Below are 27,011 nucleotides of genomic sequence, written 5' to 3' on the forward strand. Positions count from 1 at the left end.
TGTTAGGAAATGCATAGACTTGGATGGTTGTTTCTTGAAAGATATAAGTAGGGGGTAATTACTAGTTGTTGTAGCCAAGGATGGGAATAACCAAATGCTTCCACTTGCTTGGACAGTAACAAAATATGAAAACAAAAATACTTGGACCTGATTTTCGAATTTGCTGAAGGAGGACTTGGGATTAGGAGATCAGACAGGCTACACTATAATTTTTTAGACATGCAAAAGGTGTGTTCTTATCATATTTTTAATGTTTTTTTTCATACTTTCTAATCTCTTTGGAGGGACTGGAATCAGCAACTAGGGAACTTTTTCCAACTTGTGAAGAAAAGAGGTTGCTAGGCACATTCTTGTAAATTGGTCAAAGGATTGGAGAGGTCTTCAAAGGAAGCAATTATTTTGGAAGTGTGCTAGAAGCACTTATGGGGCAGAATTACATGCAAATCTGAAATTATTGTCCAAGAGTGGTAAGGGAATAGTGAATTATTTGCTCTGCTATGATAAAGAATTTGGTGCAAGGTATTTTTTAATACTGAAGTCAAGTGTGATGCAGTAGTTAATAACATGTGTGAAAGTTTCTATGCTTGGATTCTAGCAAAGAAGGCACAAAACTATTATTAGCATGGTTGAGGAAATAAGAGTAAAGGTGATGACTAGAATTGCTAGGTTATGTGAATTTTCAAACACTTGGATATGCAACATCTCTCCAATGGGAATGAGGATTTGGTGGATAACATTTACACGTCAAATGGACTGTTTCATTGAATTTAATAGACTAACAGTATATGAAGGGATGCATGGAAACAACCAACACAATGTGTGTATAAGAAAAAGGTTTTGTAGTTGTAGATCATGGGTGCTGAAGGGGATACATTGTCCACATGCCATAGCTGTAATGTTTTATAAGTAGTTGGACTCTACTAGATTTGTTGATAGCTGCTACAAAAAAGAGAGATATTTGATGACATATTCTCACTTTATTGAACCTCTAAACAATATGCCATTTTGGCTTGAGTCTAGACATCCTATTGTCGCACCACCAGTGATCAAACCAATGCCAGGCAGGCCCAAAAAGAAAAGAAGGAAAGAGGCAACTAAAACTAAGAAGTCAGGTAAATTGTCTAAAACTAGTATGGCCATGACATGTAGTCTCTGCCATGTTAGGGGTCACAACAAAAGAGGTTGTCCTTTGAAAAGAAGTGGTGGAATAAATGTTGTTTCATCAACAAGTACTTCACATGATCAACCTAACATTGCAAATAACCCACTTGCTGCAAATCCATCAGGTTCAACTAGAGGAAGAGGCAGATCAAAGGTAATGTACTACTTTTTTGTTTGTCTTTTAATATCATTTGACACTTTAATATATATATGTATATGTGTGTGTGTGTGTGTATATATATATATATATATATATATATATATTTCTATTTTTTGTTTGTTAGAAAACAACAATCGAAGCTAAGCTGCTTTATGAAAGTGTAACGACCCGTTTGGTCGTTATTGCGTTTTCAACCCTTTTGACACTTTCCCGAGCTTGGTTAGCTCACTTTTGACCCGAAGGGTCCGTTGACACATTTCCCGAGGTTTCTAGACTAGATTCGGGGGATTTTTTGTGAAATTTGGGCTTAAAGCGAATAAAAAGAGTTGACTCAAAGTTGACTTTTGGGTAAACAGACCTTTTTCGAAAATCCGTCGATTCCGAGAGGTCCGGATAGTCATTTAGAACTTGTGTGTATATCTGGTTCGGTTCTTAACGCACTTGGATACATTTTGGTCCTTGGGTTTTGAAGTTGGAAATGAGATGTCGGGGGTTGACTAGGTCAACGAGACCTCCATTGGAAATTTTGGGGCCACGAGTGATTTCGTAGCGTGTTTTTATATGGGTCTGGGTATGTGGTTTGTGAGCAGATGACCTCGGGAGTTGGTCGGGATTTCGATTGGAACTTTGAAAAACATTTGGGATTCTGGTATCTAGTATCCGCCAGAGCGGCACCGCTATAGCGGTGGGATGGCCGCTGGGGCGGCCAAGTCTGTTTTGCCCAGACTGTCCTAGCGGTCTGAGAGGACGCCGGGGCGGTAGTGCCGTGGCGGCCCCGACGCGGCCGTAGCGGTATCGAGCCTGTTATTTCATTAAGTGTGTATTAAAAAGCCCTTAGTCTATCATTTATCACCATTCCGAAATTTGAGCTCTTGGGAACTATTATAGAGGATTCTTAGAGAAGATTCTTGGTGGTAAGTCCTTCTAATCTCCTTGCTAATTCATTATTCCTAATCATCTTAGAATCCCTTACCCTTATTAATTCCTTAAGTGAAGAAGATAAAAGTGGGTTTAATGGATATTTCATCTAGGGTTCTAAATCAAGATTTGTTGGTTGGGTTTATACTATATTATGATGTATTTAAGGTTGTTAATCATATATCTTCCATTATTAGTGTTGAAATCTTGAATCGAAGAGTTAGGATTTATACCCAAAATTGGGGGTTTTGCTTGAATTTCGAAATTAGGTGAATCATTGAGTTAACTTAGCAATTAGTTGATGGGTTTTGATCACCTAGGTTTAATTTGATATTTTACCCCCGAATTTCCCGTTTTGTCCTTGTGGGGCCTGTTTCCCCAAATTCTAGGGTTGGATTTTGACCTAAATTGAATGATAGCAATATTAGTATCGATCTTCATGATTTCTAATCTAGATTTTGAATATGCCTAGACATTTTTTATCTTGAGGCTCAGCGGAAAGGCAAGGCTAAAGAGTGATTGTTGGTGTTTGCTTTTCGGCCATCCAGGTAGGTTATGGCTTACCCTTGGTGAGACTTCGTGTAGCAAAGTATATATTTAGATTATATTATCAGAGAAAGCATGTAAACCTTCGGGTATGAAGTTGGGTTGAAGTTTGTCTTAGGTTGGGCCTTGTTCCCCGTTGTGTTGTGACTTGATTGTTTCATTGTTGTTGGCTTGATGCTACGTGATGATAATAGATATTGGGAACTGTTATTACCTCTTGATTATGATATGGTTGTACCTTACTTATTGATGTTGATATGAGGATAGTGTTCCATATGACTTATGTAGTCTATTATGATATTGTTGCCGTACCCATGTTGGTACTTGTGTAATTGATCTGATCATTGATGTTGATACGAGGATAGAGTTCCGTATGACTTGTGTAGTCTATCATGATATTATTGGCGTACCCGTGTTGGTACTTGTGATATTGATCTGATTATTGATGTTGACACATACATTACACGCATTCTCATCCTTCATGATATATTGTTGATACATTGTTGGTACTTGATGAAACACTGTGATGAGCTGGGCTCGATTTTTAAATGAGAGTGATGGGAGAGTTCGATATCTGATATTAGTCCGGAATCGTGGATTGAGTGAGTGCATGGAGTCCGCGGGTCTCCCAGGGTGGTGCCGGTGAGAACCCTTTGTGGGCAAATATCCGGAGTCTCGTCTATCTGTTGGGCAAAGATCCGGGATGAGTGACACTTAGACTTCGCGAGTCACCTTGGGTTGTGCCACCGAGACGTGGAGGTATTCCGTCCGGAGTATATGTGTACACAGCATTGAATGACATTGCATTTGCATTCATACATTATTACATTGCATTGCATCATGGCTTATATTGAGATGACTTGGTGTTTTACTGGTGATGTTGGTTTCGGATTGGACATATTGAGACCGACACATTTGGGTTTAGATGCTCTACTTAGGTGATGATGTGTATTTGGTTCTGTTTGTGGTTGACTTATACTTGTTGATTTATCTGTCTATCTTACTTTATTGTCTGAATTATGTTAGATATACTTAGTTGGCCTATGATACCTATCAGTACTGTGGTTTTTGTACTGACCTGCACTTGCTGCATTCTTTTATGAATGCAGAATTTCAGGTTGGATCTACTTCTGTTGCTCGTGGCTGATAGTTGCCTCGAGAGTTACTTAGAGTCTATAGGGTGAGCACGAGACGTCTGCCTCCTTGAAGATTCTTCTTATTTATGTCTTATTTTCTATTTCGAGACATATTCGGACTTGATGTATTATTGATATTTCAGACTTGTAGATTTTAGTTAGATGCTCTTGTATGACCAGACCAGACACTGGGACGAATTTCATTTACTTTCGCATTTTTCTTATTTATATTATAATTGTGAGACTTTCGCTATTTTACTTCTTCCGCTATTTTTTATTATTTTTGAATGTAGAGTTAAGGGTTCGCCCACCGAGGTGGGAAAGGTAGGTGCCCGCACGACTTAGTAAAATTGGGTCGTGACACAAAGAGAGGGAGGGACAGACCTAAGAAAACAGCTAATCCACATGTTGTTGCTGAATTTCAATCAACTACAAAACATCATGATCTTGGCAGCTGGTTTTCATGTTCTGCTCCTAACACAAACCCAAGTGTGGCACCTGAAATATCTTCAAGAGCTACTGGTACTTCAAAAAGAACTAGAGGTGATAGAGGAAGGGGAGGGGAAAGGAGTGTGAGAAGGGATGTTAATCATCAAGTTGAAAGTTGTTTTACATGTTCTCAAACATCTGATGCACCTACTACATCTACTGCACCCAGTTCAACTGCTGCAAATAGAGGAAAGGGAAAAGGTGTGGAAACAACAACCCCATATAAAATACCAAGAGTGATGAAAATGAGTGTGTTTCAAGCTGAGAATGGATTCACAACTTTTAATATAAAGTATTGATACATTACATTATATATACTGTTCTCTTATAATAGCTTCAACTTATTAAATTCTTTTTTGTATAGCCTGGGCTGCCAAGTCAGAGAATAGCATCTACTGGACCAAGAAAGATAGTAAGATCAGCTGATGTAATTGGTGATATTGGTTTCAAATCAACAAGTGGACTGAAGTGGAAAGCAACTAAAGCAATCACAACAAGAAGGCTTCAAGAGACTAGAGATCAAGCAAGGGCTAATGGTTCAAACAATGCAAGTCAAAGTACAACTTCTTCGCTGCCAAGAGACTCATGAAAGCTATAGTGTTGATACTAAATGTTGCTTTTTTTTCATCTCAAAGTACTGTGTTTTGTTAATTTGAGACTACTTAAGACTTATGATTTTCAAGCTACCATTTTTTTTATGTTGCTATTCAGATGTACCATTTGTTTTGGTTGTTTTGGAAACTATGTTCTCTTGTATGAGATGGTAATGAATTATGGTATTTAGCAATTATTGTTAAAGTTATGTTTTCAGCAGTTCTATATGGTCTTAAAAGTGAGTTCTATGTATTGGATGTTTGATAATTGAAGTTAATGTTTAAATGTATATGTTGAATGTGAGTTCAATGTTTGTTTGGTGTCATATGAGATTGGTTTTGATGCTAGAAAGCAGTGTTTTGTTGCCAGTGTGTTAAAAGTTTGTTATGGAAATTTGAGTGAATCTGGTGCATTTGAGTGACAAAGACTGGTGCAGTTTTTGGTTGAAAAATCTGATAAATTTGGTGCATAAAAAAGGGGTTAAAATTTGGTGCATTTGAGTGAAAAAATATAGTGCATATCATTGACTGATATCGGGTGCATTTTCACTGAAATCTGGTGTAGTGGAGTGACAAAATCTGGTGCTTTTTTGAGTGACAAAATCTGGTGAGAATTTGGTGCATTTGAGTGAAAAAATCTAGTGCATATCATTAATTGAAATCTGGTGCATTTTCACTGAAATCTGGTGCTTTTTTGAGTGACAAAATCTTGTGAGAATTTGGTTATGTGATCTTATTCTGGGCAAAATTTACTCAAACAATAGCACCAAAAAATTTCCAAAAATGACTCAAACAATACTGACAAGAGAAGTAGGATAAACCAAACAAGTCTAGGTTCAAGTCCACCATTAAAATACCAAAATATACTCCATTATAATACTAAACACATCTAACTTAGCCTATCCGAGATCATTGAAGTTCCATTACAACATCCAAAATGAGGTTCTACTAGTACAACTACTAACTACTATGGCAACTTCATTTGATTTTTCTTCAAGTTACCCATTTGGATTAAACTACTAATATACACAATAAATACACAAACCAGGAAACACCAAAGCAATTTTCTATTAAACCTACACGACTTGCTTTACTTTTTTCCATTCATATCCTTCTCTTTCAAATTACCATTCTCTTTTAAATCTCCAAGCTCATTCAAATCACCATTCTTCTCTTTTGAATCTTCAAGCTCATTCAAATCAGTCTTTTCTTCTTTTGAATCTTCAAGCTCATTCAAATCACTTTTTCTTCTCTTTTGAAACTTTAAGCTCATTAAAATCACCTTTCTCTATTAAATCTTCAAGTTCAACCGAATTGATGTTGAGATTATCATATTGAAGGGCAATACCTTCAACCTCATAAAACTGAATTTCCTCCTCTATTTTGAATCTTCAACTTCAAGTGAATTCATGTTGAGCTTATCTATTGCATCTTAAAACTTTCAAGCTCAGCCAAATGCAATCTAACACGCTTGTAATTTTCTTCTAACTTTTGATTTTGTTCACCAATCTTGGAAGAATAAACCTTGATCTTTCATCAACACTCTGCATGTCTCTCCATCAGAAAAACTTGCAATTCGTGGCCTGAAATTTAAAGAATACAGTCACTTCAAATTAGCACTAACACTAAAATTAATCAACCAAATTAGAACATGAACACAAACCTCATAGTGATGACATGACCAAAATCTCCTTCCGGGATTGCAATCAGACCAAGAAGTCTGCATTTTCAACAAAATGCCATGTTTGCATCGCACTTCGGCATGGAACATAGGAACTTCTTCGTCCATACACAACTTATTCAACAAGTTGTTTGCCATTCCTAACCTTAACATTTCATTCACCGAAATTGGGAAAGAAATTTAAACTTGAAATTCGACATGAGATGGAGAAAAAATTACGAATTTACTTACATCGTCGAAAAAGGAGAAGTTTAATACCAAAATGAGATTTTGAGTTCTTGAAAATGGGTGTCAAAATCGATTTATTAGTTGATGACGTACAGTGTGTTTTGGAAGAAGGGGTCTTCAAATCAATTTTGGGATTGACACATGGCCATTTCCGATACGTTACAACCTATTTTTTTTTTTTAGTTCCTACGCGCTTGAGAGATTTGTTCTCACGCACTGGTCCATGTCAGCAATAAAGGTGCAAAGAAGTAAGGAAAAATATAGTTTAAGGGGATAATAGGACCGTATGAAAGGTAAGGTGTGTCGTAGCAACTTTGGTCAAAGTTGAGGGGGATACTAGTGCCTTATCCCAATATTATTTGTGAATTTTCAATATCGAATCAAGGAGGCACGAGTGCCAAATCTTGGTTGCTTGAAAATGTAATATGGGACTTTTAAACTCTAAACTTTATGGACAAATTTCAATGGAGCAAGAAATGACGTGTCAAATCTGTTATTTCGGGTGATCTCTATATCATTTTGGAGGACTTTACGTAATTTTAGCGATTTATTAAAATTGAACTTCCTTCTTCAGAAAAATCATATTGTATATATGAGGTTAATTCTTTTATTTTATTTTATCTATATTAATATGCTACTCGGCCACAAATATTAAAAAGATCCTGGCGATCTGTCAAGATTTGGTCAAAGATCATGACAGTCACCATAACTTGTTGTTAAGACGAGTCTTGTGGTTAAAACGATTAGTTCATCAGAATTTTTGACTATAGCTTTTGTTAAGGCAAATCTTTCCCGATTAATATTTAAGATTCTGGAGTACCAGTTATTTTTGTACTACCAGGTCAAAATTCAAGTAGTGGTACTGAAAGATCCTATTCTTGCAAATTTCTACTATATTAGAAGAGTGTGTTGGATCATCGTCCATCCACTCTTCTAATATAGTTAAAATAATAATAAAAAATTAAGGTGGGGCCCACTCTTCTACAATAGTAGAAATAAAAAAAATTAAGGTGGGGTCCACGTGAACAATTAGGAGACAATTGCAAAAAAAAAAAAAGGACATTTAAATAATGATAATAAGTTCAGAAAATGGTAAAGGTACTCTTAGAGAAAATTTAAAGAAGAGAAGTTCATGAGAAAATTAAAGATCCTGCGTGACAGAGGGAGATGGGAAATTAAAAAAAAAAACTAAAAAACAAAAAAAAAACAAAAAAAAATTAAAATTAAAATTAAAAAAAAATAAAATAAAAGGAGGCAATGGCGAACTCCAAAAAAATTTTTTTTTTTTTTAAAAAAACAATTTTTTTAAAAAAAAAATTAAAAAATTAAAAAAAAAAACGAAAAAGAAGGAGGCAGTGGAGAGAGAGGGGGAGGAAGAGGGGAATGGGTCATTTTTTGAAAAGTAATTTTTGTTTAAACTGAAGATGGCTACTGTGGGCAATAAACTCAAATATGGGCTAAATTTGGTAGCATTGATACCCTAATTGATACTGAGTGTAATTATCTCAATACTTTACCCAAAATGCCATAGAGTGTTATTTCCCCCTAAAACAAGTCATAGATATTTGTGTGGATTTAAATCATTTTATTAAACGTAAAAGGAGATGTTACAAGTTAAATGATTTCTAAACATAAGAATATATCATTCGTTTTAAGACAGACTAAAGTGTGGTACTATTTTTTGCGTTGAGCCCGTGCTAGCACGGGCTTTCATCATCTGCGCTTAAATCTTTGTCAACACAAAACACATATGGCCCGTTTTCAACATGGGCATCATCCAACTATGCCCCGGCCCACAAAGCAGGAAAATAAAACCCTACAAAATCCTTTTTTTTTTTTGGTTGATTTGAACATTTGAAGTGAAGCAAAAAACACCAAAGAATCTCACCATGGCATCTACAGATCGCAAGCAAAACATTGTTTCAGCTCTATGCAACCACATGTCAACACTATCATTAGACCCAGTAAGATTTTCAATCAACAAATTTTCTGTATTTTGCATGATTAAGTTGAATTCATGTAATAATTGTACTCCCTGCAATTTAATTTCTTTGTCTGTTTTTGACTTGATACGGAGTTTAAGAAATTAAAGAATGACTTTTGAACTTAAAATAAAGATATATCGAATGTACCAAAATGCTCTCTAATCTTTGGTCTTAAACATGTCATTTGGAATGTTGGAACTAAAGAGTTGCCGATAAAAAAAAAAAAAAGATATATTCTTTTTGGAACAGACTAAAAAGGAAAGTATGACAAACAAATTGAAACATAGGGAGTAATAAATTGTATCATCAATTAATTTCTTGCTCGTTGATGGATTGTTTTTGGTGCTAAACTGTGCAGAATTCATATTCCAGTAATTTGGATAAAGACATTAAAAGCTTGTGTATAGACATTTTCAGTTCTTCCCCAAATGGGCCTTCTATCACAAAAGATAATGAGGTAATATCTCAACATTTCCTAGCTTTCTGTATTGAGTATCAGATTTATTAGCTACCGTTTGTCCATATATTTTGTGAAACTTGAAAAAAAAGATTTTTTTTTTTTTTTTTGAAGTTGTGTTGAAAAATAGTTTTTGGAACTTGAAGTTGTGTTTGGACATGCATTTTACTTGGAAAAAAATTTGAAGTTTTGTGAGTGGAAGAAAAATTTCAAACTTGAAAATTTTTCTTCAAAAACTGATCAAATTCCATGGACAAACAATGTTTTCAATTTTTTTTTTTTTTTTTTTTTTGCAAAAAAAAAAAAAAAAAAAAAAGCTTCCAAAATCTATGGCCAAACGGGAGCTTAGTTTTAAATTGACATTGAATTCAAATTTTCATTCCAGTTAATGAAGTGGGTCGAGTTTGCCAGTAACTTCCCTGTTGATTCTGGGGCAAGCTTTAAAGCTCTAAGTGAGTTGAATGAGGATTTGAGTAAGAAGTCTGTTATTTCGGGCAAAGGGTTCAAGATTACGGAAGCTGATATCGTTGTCTTTGCCGCTGTGCATTCATCCGTGGTATGCGTTTCCTTCTCTTTAGGTGCTTTTGTGTTTGGAGGAAAATGTTTTAAGTAGGAAATCATTTTCTTTATTTTTCCAGTGTTTGCTTAGGTATGAAAGTAGGGGAGAGATGGTAGTTATACAAGCAGTAGTATATGAATAAAGATACTCCCTCCATCTCAAATTATCTGTCGTGATTATTTTTTACACGCCCCTTAAGAAACATTAATTGGGAGGGGTCTTTAACTAATTTACCCTTTAGTGGCATTTGAGCAATCATAAAATCAGCCCATAATTGAGGTGTTTGTAGTCTTCAAGATCAGCAACAACAACAACAACATTCTCAGTGTAATCCCACAAGTGGGGTCTGAGGAGGGTAGTGTGTACGCAGACCTTACCTCTACCTCGGGAAGGTAGAGAGGCTGTTTCCAGGAGACCCTCGGTTCATAGCAAGATAAAAAATAGGCAGTAGAAACAAGCAAAAACAATAGCAAGATAATAAGAAAATGCAAGAATAAAATAATTAATTTTGTCTTGAACTTCTAAAATGACAAATAATTTGAGACAACTATTCTTATAAATCACGAGAAGGGGAGCCTTGGCGTAACTGCTAAAGTTGCTGCCATGTGACCAGGAGGTCACGGGTTCAAGCCGTGGAAACAGCCTCTTGCAGAAATGCAAGGTAAGGCTGCGTACAATAGACCCTTGTGGTCCAGCCCTTCCCCGGACCCCGCGCATAGCGGGAGCTTAGTGCACCGGGCTGCCCTTATTCTTATAAATCACGACATATAATTTGAGAAGGAGGGAGTAGTTATTTGGTGATATTTTTGAGTATTAAAGTTTGGCCACAAATCACAATATATAAATAGTAAGTGAAGCAAGTAATATTGAACAAGAGTTCAACAAACTGACCTCCAAAATAAAGGACTACAGTTTTGTAGCAGATGCTCTTTATGTGAATTGTGAAGAGCATATAGAAGAAGTATGTCACCTCTTTATGCACTGTAAGGTCGCAAGACTGCTTTGGAGTATTTTTTTTTTTTGGGCAATACTTGGCATATGTTGAACTTTGCCACACTCCATGACAGACTGCTGCATAGATTGAGTAAGAGTGTCAAGAAGAAATCCCCAAAGACTTGGGATACTATTCCTCATGCCATTTGGTGGACAGTTTGGATTGAAAGACAAAGTAGGATATTTGAGGGCAAAAGAGGAAATATACTTGGCCTTAAAGGCTTAAACGCAATTGTATTTTCTTGCTAGCTTTTTTCGTGCAACCCATTTCTTGTACATGATGTAGATGCAATGCTAAATACAAGTGAGGAATTGCACCTTATGTAATTATGCACTAACCTTTTGCAAGTTTATCTATAAAATCTCTTATTACTTGTCAAAACAAAAAAATACTCCCTCCGGTTCAAAAAGAGTGTCCACTCAGCCATTTGCACACCCCTTAAGAAAATACTAAACCCATTTGCACACCCCTTAAGAAAATACTAACTCCTTGAAAAAATAGGTAATTTGACTAAACTACCCCTAATTAAATAGGTATTGGGATTTGGTCACTTAGCACTCTATAAGGGAAAATCTGGAAAGAGAAGATTAATTCTTTCTTGATTTGGTAAGTGGACACTCTTTCTAAACCAAAAAGAAAAGGCTAAGTGGACTCTCTTTGAACTGGAGGGAGCATTGAATAAGTGTTAAAATACTCGTGAAGGAATTTTTTCTGCCTGTATGTGTCTGAAGTCATTCTCTCTCTTCTCTTGGAAATGATTTCTTTCAAGGAAAACATTTTCTTTCATACCTATCACACCTTTTGTACAGTTATATTTTACTTAACTATGAGTTTTATTTCCTATATTTTATTGTCATGTCAGGCATAAATGTTAAATCTTTTGTTGACTTTAGTCAATTAGGTTCTTAGTAGAATTTTATTATAAGCGGTTTCTTAATTGTTCATCTTTCACAGTTCCTTAATGGAAATACACTATCGTTTGGATCAGTGTTGTCAAAGGCGCGCTTAAGCCCTGAAGTGAAGCTCAAAACATGTTGAGCGCTTCGCCTCGCTTTAGTGTCCTCATGAAGGCTCTAAGACATACTTTTCCTTTTCAATGAGCCTCTCTTGAAGAGGTGACACTAGATAATTGATATTTCACTTTATCGTAAAGCTTTGACAATTTCTTTGTCCGTACATTTGTTATAGTTTTGGACTAAACATATATATATTTGTACGAACACCATTGCGCCTTTTTTCATTAAAGCCCACGCTTTATTTGCGCTTTGCGCTCAAAGCCCCAGCTGACCTTAGAGCTTTTTTGCGCTTTTAATAACACTGGTTTGGATATTACCTTTCAGCTCACTATCTATTCTAACATGCTATCGTAATTCTTCTGCCATCAGATCAATCTTTCAAACTCTGACAGAAACAAATTGCCGCACTTGCTTAGATGGATGGACTATATACAGGTATGCCAGAATTTGTATCAGGGTATTAGATTTTCATATTGAGATTTAGATGATAGTGGTAATATATGGAAATTAGGATCTTCATCCTGCGGTATATAGAATGTCAAAATGAAAGGCTTACACGATGGCCTAGATGTGGTGAGTCTGGTGATGCCTGCAGGTCACTGATTGGCATGATTATCTGTGACTTTCTTCAACTTGAGGATTGAGTAATAGAGAGAGAAGAGACAAGTTATTGAAAGGGAAAAAAAAAGTGGTTGCTGTTATTATTTTCCTTATTTGGTGGTTACTATTACTATTTTGACAAGGAAAACTGAAAAAACTTATCGAGATTTGGCATATTTGTTTAGCATTGTAGTTGAATGTGTTCCTTTTATTAATTTGAGTGAAAAATTATGGGGCTTTTGTGTTGCTTTGTGTTCTCAAATTGTGGAAGTAAGTCCTGTATAACGTTTAGGAGATTCACCATCACATGCAACACGAAAAGTATTCTGAACTATAGATGCTAATGCATTTAGGGAATTTGATATTGTCGACATCCCAATATACTACTCATGACATTCAAATAAAGAATGGAGCTGGATATAATAGTAAATTAGTAATTACTCCCTCCGTTCCAATTTATGTGGCAAAGTTTGAGAAACAAAAACTTTTGAAGCTTGTGATCTTAAATATGTCATAATATTTCCCATTCAAAATAACATGTTTGAACATTTGTGTGGCTATACGACTTTTGAAACTTGTGGGCTTAAACGTGCCATAATATTTCGGTAAAATGGGATGGTTGTTTTCAAATTTAGAAAGCTTCCATTTTTTTAGAGCAAATTTCAAAGGAAATGCTGCCACATAAACTGGAATGGAGGGAGTAGCTTCTTAACCATTTCTCTTATGTGTATAGCTCCTACTTTATTTTTTTCTCTATTAAACAAATAGGAAAAGTAACTTCTCTTCCCTTGTTACGATTGATTGAAAAGAGAAAGCGAATTTTTTTTTCCATTTTCACTCTTGTTTTCTGAACTTCTGAGAAAAAACCACCGATTAATTCACCTAGAATACTGCAAAGTGAAAATTTCCTGCACTATCCTTTTGGACAAAACCTGCTAAAGAAATGGACAAAATTAATCTTTTTCTGGAGATTTCCATATTCTTAAAGAAGTCCACTTCACTCTTGATAGGCTGCAATAGTATTTTGGAGCAAAACCTGTGTGCAGGACATGAATCTGGTCTACTAACCATGCCATAAATGTTAAATTGGCTCATCTAGTTTTGTTCTTCAATTGTCTCATGTGGTATGTTTTAATTGAGTGAATGGGCCCTAAGCAGTTGAATTAATCATAGGCTTTCAAGGGAAAATACAGGGATTTTTTTTTTCCAACTAAATAATGCCTTTGTAGGTACAACTGGTCTCCTGGTCCTATTTTCTCTACGGTTCATTCTATTGCTCCTCCAGGGTTTTTCTTAGGCCAAATCCATAAACAGACACTAAAAGTTATCACCAACTGTCAAATGGACGCATTAACTATTCTTGTGACCAGATAGACACCTCTCATTGGCATAAGTGTGCCTTGTACACACCTGGGTCCGGCAGATCTCATGCGTGAGATACAATCTCTTCTGACATGTTAAATGAACAAATAGAATTTGACCCGTCTGGGTCAGAAAAAAAGAAATAAAACAAAGAAAAAAAAGAGGAACGAGACCCGAATCCATGCCAAACAACCCCTTGACTGAACGTCCCTTCTCCTTCACCTCTTCATCACCCTCATCCTTTTCTGTTCTTCTCCATACACATATCATCAAATCTACACTATAGTTCCTCCACCCATCATTTTCTTCCTCTTAAAGAAACGGGTCAGGAAAAAAGAATTAAAACAAAGAAAAAAAAAAAAAAGAGGAACCAGACCCCGAATCCATGCCAAACAACCCCTTGACTGGACGTCCCTTCTCCTTCACCTCTTCATCACCCTCATCCTTTTCTGTTCTTCTCCATACACATATCATCCTTTTCTGTTCTTCTCCATACACATATCATCAAATCTACACTGTAGTTCCTCCACCCATCATTTTCTTCCTCTAAAAGAAAAACACAAAGCAACCATAGCTAAAATCACAGAACCCTTTCTTATGGGTCGTTAGCGGAGGAGATCGGGGGTGAAGATGGAAAATTCGGGTTACTTTGTTCCCCAGTTCCACGAGGGCGGCGGAGATGGTGAAATTGGTACTCAAGAGCCACAGTGGTGTTGGGAGGAGGAAATGGCTTTTCCTGTTTACGCTGGTGAAAATTTTGATGGCAGCCACAAGCGGCCCATTTTAGCAAAGTTGGGTTCGTTGGAGTGGCAGTGGGAGCAAGGTATAAATTTTCCGCAGCCGTCCACGGAGTGGCCAGCGACCACTGGCCACCCATGGTAAAGAGGAACCACGTATCCACCAAATTCTGTCATTGTAAATTATCTTTACCTCTTCGTATTCTTATGTTTTTTTTGCTTTATCGTCAAAATGGTTGAAATATGATCCAGCCAGGCTGCTGATAAGCTTGTCTTCGGACTAGGGGAAGCTTAAGTTTGAGAACTTGAATAGGTTGTCTCCAATTCAGAGTTTATTTCCTTCACTTTCTGGCCATCGAGATCTGGAAAGGAAGTTGTCATATTCATCCATATGCAACAAAAATACGTATAAGTATTTTTCATATATGCCATATCCAGTAGATTTCTTGGTGTACTTGGCTACTCAGTTTACTCTCATATGGCTCTAAAATTTTGAAACTTACAAAAATAAAAAAACTGGTGGCCTTTACTGTGAGGGGAATTTGGGCTGAAATAGAGGTATATTATAATGGTGAAAAAAGAATTTCACCATACTTTTCTGTTGGAAATGCGTGATAATATCTAACGTGCTCAAATGTGAAGATAACACACGCGTGGTGCCAGGCCATACTCGGGTGTCCAAGAGACACACCTTTGCCAAGTAGAGATGTTTATATGATCATTTTTTTATTGTTCTAAATGGTCATTTAGAAAGTTAAAGTGTCTATCTAGCAGTTGGTGGCACTTAAAGTGTCACTCTATGTATTTGGCCTTTTTCTTGTGAGTTGTGAGAAAAATCACTTCTCTTTGCAGTTACCTAATTGTCTGGGGGCAAGTCACTTCTCATTACAAGCCTAATCCATTCTAATGAGTAATGATGCTTGACCTTGCAAAAGAATCACCTAGTGCTTAACAGCAAACCACATTTTTTATTAATTAAACTTTTATATGTTATGTGCAAATTTGGTTGCTGTTAGATTTATCTTGAGCAAGAAATCAGCGTACATGCTGTTGGATTGATCTATTTCTTGCGCAGACTAAAGGTGGCGTCGGAGATACATTCCAAACAATTTTGCTGGAGAAGGTCCAATTTGCGCCACCTGTGAGTAATGCCTTTACTGTAGTGAACTAGACTATCTGAAGAACTAGCTTGAGAGCAGAGTTGATTTGCTTTTTGAATTTGTTTCAACTCCATTTTCCCTGCATTGCTACATTTCCAGTTACCAGAACAGCAGCAATTACATCCAGTCTAATGTGTTTTTGCTAATGGAACACTATAAATGGTGTTTCAATACTGAAAGTGGAAATGGAGATATGTGATACTTTCTTTTGGCTACTATCGTGAAATATTTTATTAAAAATGCTTCTATCATCAAACACTTATGAATTTTTATACGATCTTGATTTGAACCATTCCTTGTCTCAATTAGCTTTTAGGCCCAACAAAATCCAAGAACGGGCTTATATTAATATCATTTTTCCCTGACATTTATTCAGGCATCAAAAAGTGTGAAGAAGGTAAATGTGGAGTCAAATGCCAAAAACACTGAGCCAGAGACCAAACAGGTTAGTAGTTCAGAAGCGGTCCAAAAAAAAAAAAAGAACAATAGTGGAGCGGTATGTAACTTGTAGCAGTTTAACATTCGGTCGTTTTTATTCGTCCTACAGTTAAAAACTTTTTTGTTATTTCATTTTGTTTCTTATTTTCTAGACCTTTTGTTGCAATTGTAGCAAAAAATTTTGTATTGTTTTCTTCAATTAGTGACGGTAGAAATATTGTCATTACTTATTATTGGTGTCTTGCAGTCGTAGGTACTCTGGTATCACTAGTTTGCTATAGTGGCGCATGCTTGGTGCTTTCAGTTTTTAGTTTCTCTGATATTGCACAAATCTTGAACTGTTTCTAACACCTATCTTTAAATTCTCTGAAGAAGAAAGCTGCTGCAGAAAAGAAGTTGCCTGAAAAGGTAGATGAGAAAGATAAAGATATCAGTGTTAGTTTGCTTAAATTACAGATTGGCCACATTAAAAAAGCATACAAACATCCATCAGCTGACAGGTATTTTAGCTATTCTCTCATTCGTTTTACTTGTAGTCTCTTTTCCTAAACTTGTCCGCTCCTAGAAACTGTATACGGTTATCTCATTTGTTATAAAACCTTTTCCTGCATTATCCCTGTGTACAGCTTACTGGTTGAGGAGATAGATGTTGGAGAAGAAAAATGTCGGCAAGTAGTTAGTGGCCTGGCGAAGTTTTGCAGTCCAGAAGAGTTGACTGTATGCTCTGTCATTAAGCATTCATATATGCCTAATTCTGGTTTCTCTGAATTGTATTTGCAGTATCATTTAGGGAGCTTCTATTTCTTCTAATTAATTTATTCTGGTCGTTGTGCCTGCAGAATCGCCTTGTGGTGCTTGTGACAAACATGAAACCATCAAAACTACGTGATGTCACATCAGAGGGAATGGTATTATATCCTCATCTAAGATATGAATAATCACTTTATATTTTCCAGTAGCGTGGGATTTTAATGTTGGTGTAGCTTATGCTACTGAACCTTTTGCCTTGTATTGAATGTTCTACTTCCTTTTCCTAATACATTTGCTATCTGGATCTGGTGAATTCTCAGTGTCTGTCTAAAACTTTAGGTCTCTATGGTACTTTTCTTTATTCAATAGCTAGATGTGCTTAAGGTAGTTTAGAACATCATCCACTTAAGCAGTTTGAATTTCAGATAAATCTAGTTTGCGCATGGGAAAGCTTTGGTATTACTATACATAAACAGATTTGTGGATGTGTGTGGAGTTGTCCAGCTCCGGTTAATCTTTCATAGTATTATCTCCATTCACAGTGCTATCTCTCATTTATCTACTGTTAACTATTTTTTCTTAATTTCCTTTATAGGTTCTATGTGCTTCTAATGAAGATCATACTGTAGTGGAGCCTCTGATAGCACCAGCAGGTGCCAAAGTTGGGGAATGCATCTCATTTTCTGGGTATGTTTTGTAGCTAAACCTGTTAGTATTGCATAATTTCAAATTCCAGGTTCTCTCTGCTTGATTTCTTTCACTGATTCACATAACATATATTAAGTGGAATGTATGAATAAAAAGGATTTCTTCATAAAAATAAATCAATAAATAAAATCTTTCTTTCACAAACCTTCTGTGTCATGTTGCTTTTAATTCTTGGGCTCTGCCTGCCGCCATTACCCGTTAACTTCTGTCCAATTTTTGTTTCATGGCACGAGTTTTGGACTATATTTACCACCTTAAGAAGCAGAGAATTATAGAAAGTAAGGTCTTTCAACTGGAAGGTGATTTTGTGAAAAAGAAACATTTGAAATTCCAGTGCCATTAGATACTCAGTTGTCAGTGCTTCAGATCCAGTGACCTCAAGTCCAATATTCTCTTTTTCTCCCCCATTTTGATACTAGTAATTATGGGTGTCATAATTAGCATGTGTTTCCTCTGTGTAAGTTTGTCGTTAGGCTGGATATGACATTATGATTTTTCTTCTTTTCGGTACTCTGAATTGTTAATATATTCGTGATTCTTCATTTTTCTATCTAGGCATGATGGGAAACCAGAAGATGTTCTGAATCCTAAAAAGAAGCAGTTTGATAAAATTGCGGTGGTATGAATCTTGATTTTTGTGACTATCTAAATCTTGTTTATGTTCAGTGGACGAGTAAATTTACTGCATTCAAAGCTCTGTTCTTATTTAACTGCTTGACACGAATAGTTCATCATGTTCTGTTCGTTGTCTATGAAGGTTGATCAACTCTCCAGACATATAAGAATACTCATTGCTCATGAAGAACTTCATGCTGTAGCTTAACATGGTTATGAAAACGAGACTAATTAGTTAACTGAAGAGAAAGGGCCGTTCTTCTAATTTTCCGATTATTTAGCTCGAGAATGAGTGAATGTAGGGCCTCTTTGAGTTTTTAGTTGCTTAGAGAGCAGAACAGTAAAAATAGGTGCATGTTAACCTTTTGAACTATATATAATATGTGTAATGAAGTAGAGATCTGTTTCTTCAAACATGGTAAGAAAAATGATTGCACATCATTTCAATCTTGCGGGATTCCCCATCCATTTAGAATTTTTAGATGTCTGTAATGTAAATTTTGTCATGCATTGCAGAACCTTTTCACGGATGACAAAGGAATTGCCACATTCAAAGGAATCCCATTCATGACATCTGCTGGACCATGCACATCTTCAATTCCTCGAGCAACCATCAAGTGATTGCACTTTTTCAGCAGAATAACATACTTCATTGTAGCTTCTCTTCCTTGTACCAACTTTGTTGGAAATGCATTATTAAATTTTGTTTCACTTGCATGAAATACTGTTCTTTCTTTTCTTTTGTTAGCTGAGATGGTTTCTGAAAAGAAAGAAAAAAAAAAAAAAAGAAGGAAAGTTGATTTTGTTGTATGTGTTTCTTCTATGATCAAAATAGTACTTAAATTAGAACGGTGCCTATTGCATTCTTCAAAATTATGCAACGGTTTTAAGTTTCTCTTATCTTTTTCCTTCCGTGACAATTAAATATTGTGATGTCCACTAAGGCTCGAAGGGTTAATTTCACAACTCCGGTTAGCCAAAAAGATGTAAGATGACAAAAACATGAATCCCCTTAATGGTGGAGTTTTTCAAGTTATGTGAAATGCTATTAATCTGTCATAGTCGACTATATCTCTAGTCATATCGTTGAAATGATTTGATATGCTGGCACAAACTTTGTGTTTTGCACATACTAGTGTAGAAAGAAATTGGAAGTTTCTCAAATTCCGTACGAGAATATCCATCACCAAATATCATATCAAATATTTGGTTTCCAAGATTCCTCAGATGCATTAGCGTTAAAGATTACGAGTTGGCATGTCACATTGGCCCAATGTTGCTTATTTTTGTAATTTGCAATCCAATCGAATCTTCATCTATAAACAACTACACCACTTGGGGAAGGGAGATTCAATTGGATTCATTTTGATTTAGGAATATTTCACAGTATATTTGTGAGCTTTATTTTCACTGTTGTGGCGTGAATAAACTATATTTCTCTTATTTTACTTCAAGAAGAATTCAGAAAAGTGACAATGTTAAGGATAAAACCTCGAATATGGGATGCTTTATTTTGGGTATTGTTATCTTAAATAATCAGGAGATGATTTCTTTCCAAGTAAATTGAAAACCCGCTCTTCCAAGTTTATTTAGTCGAATCGATTCAACTTGAGCCTATGAGAACGTGCATTTGACCTACTTCTGATTTGGTTGCAACCAACAAAAAAAAAAAAAAAAAAAAAAAAAAACCGTTAACTTTTGCTTGGTGCATGTAGTTGTATCGCTATGTATCAAAATGAACTTCAATATAATGGCAGTATAAATAAACTTTTACACTATTCATTAAAAAATAACTGTAAGTAATCTTTCATAAAAATGAGATTAGTAATTTATTTGAAAAATTTAACCAAAAAAAAAATTCTTTGAAAAATAAGTCAGATTACCGTCATAACATGTAAAAATTATATACACTACAAGTGCACACAAGTGAAGTCCATTTTAAATACACTAAAAATACACATAATTACCCGTTTGGCCATGATAATTTTTCACTTTTTTCCACATTTTTTTTTCATTTTATTTGAAAAAAAACGTTTGGCCATGAAAATTCTTGAAATTTGAAAAATATCTAAAACCTTATTTTCACTTTTTTCACTTTCAGTACCTTAATACAACCAAATATTCTTTGCAAAAACTATAACCAAATACAACTTCAACTTCAACTCCAACTTCAAAATTCCAAATAAAGTGAAAAATATTTAGTTTTCGTGGCCAAACGCCTACTTAGTGTAGTGAATAACCTGCCACAATAAATTCAACTTAATTGAATGATGAAGCATAGAAATGGACTGAAAATCAGATCCATTGATTGCATGCTTAGTAATTACTCTTACTGAGTTCTTGAGACAACACATATCTCTTGGTGAAAAACGATTGTAGGAGACATAAAAAATGTAGCATCCAGATTTGGTCCCCATTATGAGGATTTAGCTGGATACGGTATCATTTATTTTCAAAATCTTTTCTATTTTTGCAGCAGATACTCTCCATCCTATTCCGCCTTTTAATTGAAATATTGAGACCTACTTGATTTATTTTAAGCAAATAAAGTACTTTGGTTATTTAGTATGGATTTAACTTATATACACTGATAATGTAAATAACTTTCACTGAATTTTACACTATTAGAGTAATCTAGCAGTTTTAGCAAGTGTCCGTCGTTTAACGTAATAATACTATAAGTTAAACTCATTACTTATTACCTTCAATTACTTACAAATACAAACGCTAAAATATTGTCCTCTACCACCTCCCATTAAAAAAATAATAGAAAAGGAAAAAAGGAATGAGCTGGAAGGAGCATCTTAGGAATCAGTGTGCAGATATTGATATAGATATAGTTTAAGTGAAAATCAAGAGAAACCCAAATATGAAGATCACATAATATCTTTGACAATCCTTTTCTTTGATCTTATTTTTATCATTTTGCCAAGAAAATTTTCAGGATCTTTCCCTTCTCAATCACAGTTTTAAATATACACCACCCAATTACTTTCTTTCGAAGTTTTATTATAATCTACGGTAACTTCTTTCTCCCTATATATTGTGAACGTGAAATTTCTTCGGATTTTAAATTTGAGTGAAGGAAATGGAGATGTTTGCTTCATCATCAATTTCAAGGGGAATGGATGAAGTTCTTGCATGTGATGAACCACATGTGCTAGCAGTGGATGACAATCTTATTGATCGTAAACTTGTTGAGAGATTACTCAAGAAGTCATCTTGCAAAGGTAATCACTTTCTTGAATATTCTCACTTTGTAGTATTTAGAATGATGTGATGGTATGTTGCAGTTTCTTTTACTTTTAGACTTGATACCAATATAATGTTGAATGTTTTCCAAGCTTGTGCCCTGAGCAGAAAAAATTATGCAAAGTGACCAAAAAGAAATTAAAATGTCTCACTTGAGATTTGAACCTGTAACCTAAAGTAAATTTTGAACCTTCTTTCCATTAGACAAGAATCTTCTCTTATGACAAGGGCATACAATTGGTCATACATAACAAAAGTTCGTTTTTACTGTATTTGCATATTATAGTTTTCTGCAAAGGAAATTAGATTGAACCCTTAGTTTTACATAGCTCCGCCCCTAAATGTGCAATATAGAAAATACCATTCCCAGAAAATAGAAAAGATCAAGAACAAAAGAAGAATGGGAGATGAAGAATTTATGTAATTTCCTTTTAAATCTGGTCCTTCCGACCCAACCAGTAGGGGATACACCTTTAGTAGGCATTTGGCCATAGGATGTGAGATTCAAATTCGAAGTTTTAATTAGAAATCAGCATTTGTTTATGACATATGAATAAAACTTCAACTTATTTGAATATCAAATTCTCCAAAAAGTAAGCTTTCAAATTTCAAGTTGTGATTTCAATTTTTTAAAAATGTAAAACTTGACGTATAAGTTTATATTTGGTAAAGAAGACGCATCATCTTAAATTTTGCAAAAAAAAGATCCATGCTCGACGTGAAGAGATTGTTTGTATCGCGTGGGAGGATTATATCACTGAATAGCCAATTATGATTATTGTTTACTTATTGGACAGGCGGGTCTTTGTAGATTATGTGTATTAGAAAGTTTGTAATATCATGCATTTATTTATAAAAGGAACATGGTGATATGCAATTCATTAATACGGTGTTTAGAATATTTTGATACCTTGTTTATGAACTATGGTTTGCTCATTTGTAAGATTATATAAGAGTTAGAGAAGTTTTGATAGTTTTCACAAATTGTGCGGTTTTCATGTTCATGAGAAAAAATAAACTTAAGAAATCCAAATTGCATGTCAAAAGATTTCAATTTCAAATCATGATTTCAAATCATGCCCAAACTGACCCTTAGTATGGGGTGTCACTGTCACCATTTCATGGAATATTTTTTATATTGTTTGGTTAAAAGAAATAATGTGTACATTTATATTTTTCGGTTTCGTATCAGCATTGGGGTCGACTAAATCCAGATTCGCACCGTGCTCCCAATAAAGGCGACCCGTACCCAGAACTCGAACCCCATGTCTCTGGTTAAAGAAATATATATGTGTATATAATGGACGATGCTATTTTAAACTAATGCAAAGCAAATACTTATCAATTTCGTACTAGAAATATTGGGATTATAGATCCATACCGTTTGTATAACACCCTGCGTAGTGCGTACTCCATTTGACCCAATAAACCCTACCTAGCGAAGGAGAAATCTTCCCCACGGAAGTAGTCAAAGGGAGAAAAGAGGAAAAGTTTAGGGAAAAAATAATACATAAACGTGGATGAAATTTACTAAATTGATATGACTTCTACCAAGTCCTTAAGTCAACCTTTTGGATTTGAAAACAGCTATACCTACGTTATCCGGTGCTTTTCTTTATGTTTGCTTTAGATCTTTCAGAATCCTTTGTTGTAGACTTTTTAGCCCTTGTGCTTCATAACGTGCATGACTCAAATCATGTCTTCTCATTATTTTCCTTATCCAAAAATGGGAAATTCACATGCCCGGATAACATAATTTATATTGTATCAAGATATTGTCTCAGTTTTTGGTCGGAAATTAATACCGTGTCTTCACTTGTTGCATCTGGATTTAACGACGAAGTCAGAAATTTCGCTAATGCATAAAAAGTAACTTTTGTCGTCATACACCCACAATATAATTTTTTGTATACACAATATAATTTGTGTTATGGTGTTAACATAAATATGAAACATCTATAATGCATAAGTCAAAGATGGATCTGTTTCATGATTTGCAAGTTTTCTTCAGTAACTACTGCAGAAGATGGTCTGAGGGCTTTGGAGTACTTGGGCTTGGGAGCGCATCAGGACAGCTCTACAAACAGCAATGTGAGTATCTATTGAACTAATGTTCTGTGTGCACTCACAATGTAATGAATCTTTACGCTAATAACCTGTTATAACCAATTAAATTGTAATTCAAAGTATATAACTTAAACTCATAAAGAGAAAAACGATATTTGCTTTCCTTTTCTGAATGCAGGCTCTACTAAGTCATGGTATTAATATATATTCTTTCTTTGCAGGGTTCAAAGGTTAATATGATAATAACAGATTATTGCATGCCAGGAATGACAGGTTATGAGCTGCTTAAGAAAATCAAGGTAGCTTTGCTACTTTTCTACATTAATTCAACAAAAATGACTGTTTTGTAGAACTAATTAAATTTAGTCATTCATTAAGAACTTGTACTCATGTTGCTTCATTGCATTGCAAGCAGGAATCGTCGATCATGAAGGATGTGCCAGTTGTGATAGTGTCATCCGAGAATATCCCAACTCGAATTAATCAGTAATTTTATCTTATAACTAACCACCTCACTATAATTCATTTGTAGTATATGTATCATCTGATACTGAATAGAGACTTCTGTAAAATTGACAGATGCATGGAAGAAGGAGCTCAAATATTCATGCTGAAGCCTCTGAAACACTCCGATGTCGAAAGGCTGAGATACCAAATAATGCAATGTTGAGGATAGAGTGACTCTTCTCATCTCCTGGAAGAAAAGAAAGAGAGACTTTACTATATGTAAGAGTTATTATGAGAATTTAAGGACTCATGAAGTTCAATTGTTTACAAGTCTATATATCTTCTGAGATTTAGAACTCCCTGCTTTCATGAAGGCATATTTTATTCAGTTAAAGCACCAACTGATGCAGATTCACATTCCCTTCTTGGCCACCTTAACACAAAAGCGGTGGAGCCAAATTCGACATGACTAATTCATTGTACGATAGCCTAGTATGACTTTTCATCCTCTAAACTGAATTTAAGTTATAAATCAAGCAGTGTAAAGATATCGGTGTATTTTAACTGCTTTTGAACTGCTCTTATACTAAATCGTCAATGCTCTCAGATTAAATAGACCTTATTCCTTCGGCGTGGAGCCGTACAGCTGGGATTTTATGTATTTCTTTATCGCTTTCTTTCCCTACTTGTGCTCTTATCTGCGCCAGTCCACAAAGGGGACCTATTTTGTATCAATCAGAGCTGATAATTTGAGGTGAAATGTTCTATTTTTTTTTTTATGATTAAAAAATTTGTCTGGAGCCAACCTTTTAGGCCAACCGTAATATTTGAAACTGAGAATGATAGGTCCGGACCTCTATCCTTCTCCACTTAGATACTCGGCTTAATTCGATTGGTGCAGGGCTCAAATTTGTGACCTAAGATACAAGTCCCTCAATATTTACCAATTGAACTGCTCCGACCAAACTTTTTTATGAAGATCGAGTTGAAAAACATTCCAACTCTAAGTTGAATTTGAAAATTTTAAAACCAAACACTGATTTTAAAATAAAGTGAAAAAATAGAAAAAAGTGAATAATTATCGTGGCCAAACAGGCCCGAAGTTTCAGCAAAACAACACAAACTTTGGAACTGCGTAATTAAAGGATTTGCAACAGCATATGGTTGAAAAGATACAATTTTTCTTCCACCCGCTGGACTAATAGTGAACAAACAATAACTCAAAAGTTAACCGGTACAAGGTGAAGTATACACAAAAAACCAAATTGAAATACTAACAATCCTCTGACACTGAACACAAAAAACTTAGTCTTGCTAGAGTTTGGAGACACAAAATAATCTTCAATTTGGGGGTTAACAGAAATGACTGTGGTGATGATGATGATGATGCCTATGTTCATCCCATCCTAAACATTGCAGAAAAGGGTCGCATGCCACAAAGATGCACCTCGTAAACATAGAGAAAACAGAGGAGACTATCAAACATGGGCAGCAACAACATGCCAAGAATGGATCATCATATGGACTGTCATGGTGGTCGTGGTGGTGATGATGACCCATATTCTTGTTTTTCCTAAATAAGACAAAACAAATGATTACCCATTATTCAATTAGCAAAATCAAAAGAGATTACGATAAAAACACATCTAAACTGTCATTTTTTTTTTGCGAGTTTTAGATGTTTTAATATCCAGATGGTGATAGTTCAAAGAAAACTGATAGTTGACCCAGCGGCGGAGCAAGAAATTTCAAAATATAAAAAAAAAAAAAAATACACAAGAAGCCAAAGCGGTTCAATGTTTACATATATACATACAAAATAATTTTATTCATGTATAAACATATAATTTTTCGCCGAAAAGAGTTCGAATGGGTTTACCCTTGGCCCTCCTCCTTCCATCCTTGATTGACCTAATCAGCTTTGAGGTTTGTTTTAATAGATAGAGGTAGAAAAAGAGAACATCAGAAAGTTGCCTTAAGAGTTCAGTTAAAAAAGATGAAATCTTTGGGATAAAAATGACATTCAAATCAAGAAATCAGGCAAAGAGAAGACATACCTTGTGAAATGAAAATTCCTCTTTCTTTTTGTCTAATTGTTTAATAGTTGCAAGCTATAAAGGAAAGGGAGGCTGGTTGGAAATGGAAAAGCTGTACCAAAATGAAACACAAAAAAAAGGGATGAATTTAGTAAATTTATTAGACGGTGTGAATAGCGTTGGATCCTTTAAATAGAGTTCTAATCCAATTGACGTGGCAACACATAAGCGTGGTAGAGTTGACACTGGAAATTATTAAAATCTAAAAAAGCCACTTCTTCTCATACGCGGGCAAAGTTCGTTTCTCATGGGAAATAATTCGTTCTCGTCTTTTTTCTCTCTAGAGGGGAATTTCGTAGAAAAGAACTAAGCTTCCAACTTAAGGATTTGGTGTTTGCTTCCAAATATTCAAAAAGATTTTTGCAAATTTCCTTTTTTAATTTTGTTGCAAAATAGCTAAAACCTGCTTGCTTCCTTTATGATAAACTCCCTGCAACAACAACACTACTTTTAGTTTAACTATATTTCTAGTTTCTATATAGGATCGTCGCCACCCCAAGGGACCCACTTCCTATATAGAAATTCATGTATCTATATAGTAAAAAAAATTTTAAAAAAATAATTAAGGGCCCACTCTTCTATAATAATAGAAAAAAAAAGGTGGGGCCCACGTGACGAATTAGGAGACAATTGCAAAAAAAAAATAATAATAATAAGGTGGGTTCCACGTAAAGAAGTACGAGACAATTGCAACAAAAAAAAAAAATAGGACATTTAAATAATGATAATAAGTTTAGAAAATGGTAAAGGTGCGCTTTGAGAAAATTTAAAGAAGAGAAATTCAGGAAAAAAGAAATAACGATTTAAATTGAACACAAAAATCGCTAAAGAAGTCATAAAACCAAAACATTTAAAA

At 35.1% G+C, this 27,011-nt stretch overlaps 2 protein-coding genes and 1 long non-coding RNA gene across 4 annotated transcripts; 2 read left to right on the plus strand and 1 right to left on the minus strand.

Annotated features, from left to right (window-relative positions):
- The first annotated feature begins 8,719 nt into the window (after window positions 1-8,719).
- Window positions 8,720-19,192, plus strand: LOC132051619 (uncharacterized). 2 transcript variants are annotated; one of them, XM_059442776.1, is made up of 12 exons: window positions 8,720-8,876; window positions 9,256-9,354; window positions 9,740-9,910; window positions 12,293-12,358; window positions 15,698-15,763; window positions 16,159-16,227; window positions 16,593-16,720; window positions 16,847-16,937; window positions 17,060-17,128; window positions 17,566-17,657; window positions 18,234-18,297; window positions 18,810-19,192. In XM_059442776.1, exons 1-12 carry the CDS (start codon window positions 8,802-8,804, stop codon window positions 18,912-18,914), a joined length of 1,095 nt encoding a protein of 364 aa, XP_059298759.1. In that variant the 5' UTR covers window positions 8,720-8,801; the 3' UTR covers window positions 18,915-19,192. The 2 variants fall into 2 exon arrangements, with proteins under 2 accessions (XP_059298759.1, XP_059298760.1); XM_059442777.1 differs by having other exon boundaries at window positions 16,596-16,720.
- Window positions 19,193-21,021: 1,829 nt separating this feature from the next.
- On the plus strand, window positions 21,022-24,605 carry LOC132051620 (two-component response regulator ARR17-like). Its single transcript, XM_059442778.1, has 6 exons — window positions 21,022-21,523; window positions 23,557-23,636; window positions 23,834-23,911; window positions 24,028-24,098; window positions 24,192-24,338; window positions 24,470-24,605. The coding sequence occupies exons 1-5, from the start codon at window positions 21,382-21,384 to the stop codon at window positions 24,280-24,282; spliced, it is 462 nt and encodes a 153-aa protein (XP_059298761.1). The 5' UTR covers window positions 21,022-21,381; the 3' UTR covers window positions 24,283-24,338; window positions 24,470-24,605.
- On the minus strand, window positions 24,424-26,256 carry LOC132051621 (uncharacterized). The gene is made up of 2 exons (XR_009413805.1): window positions 26,117-26,256; window positions 24,424-25,632 (listed from the first exon to the last, which is right to left on the minus strand). It is a non-coding gene; the product is annotated as an uncharacterized LOC132051621 (long non-coding RNA).
- Between the last annotated feature and the right edge of the window lie 755 nt (window positions 26,257-27,011).

The sequence above is a fragment of the Lycium ferocissimum genome, chromosome 4 (assembly GCF_029784015.1).
Source record: "Lycium ferocissimum isolate CSIRO_LF1 chromosome 4, AGI_CSIRO_Lferr_CH_V1, whole genome shotgun sequence".
Lineage (NCBI taxonomy): Eukaryota > Viridiplantae > Streptophyta > Magnoliopsida > Solanales > Solanaceae > Lycium > Lycium ferocissimum.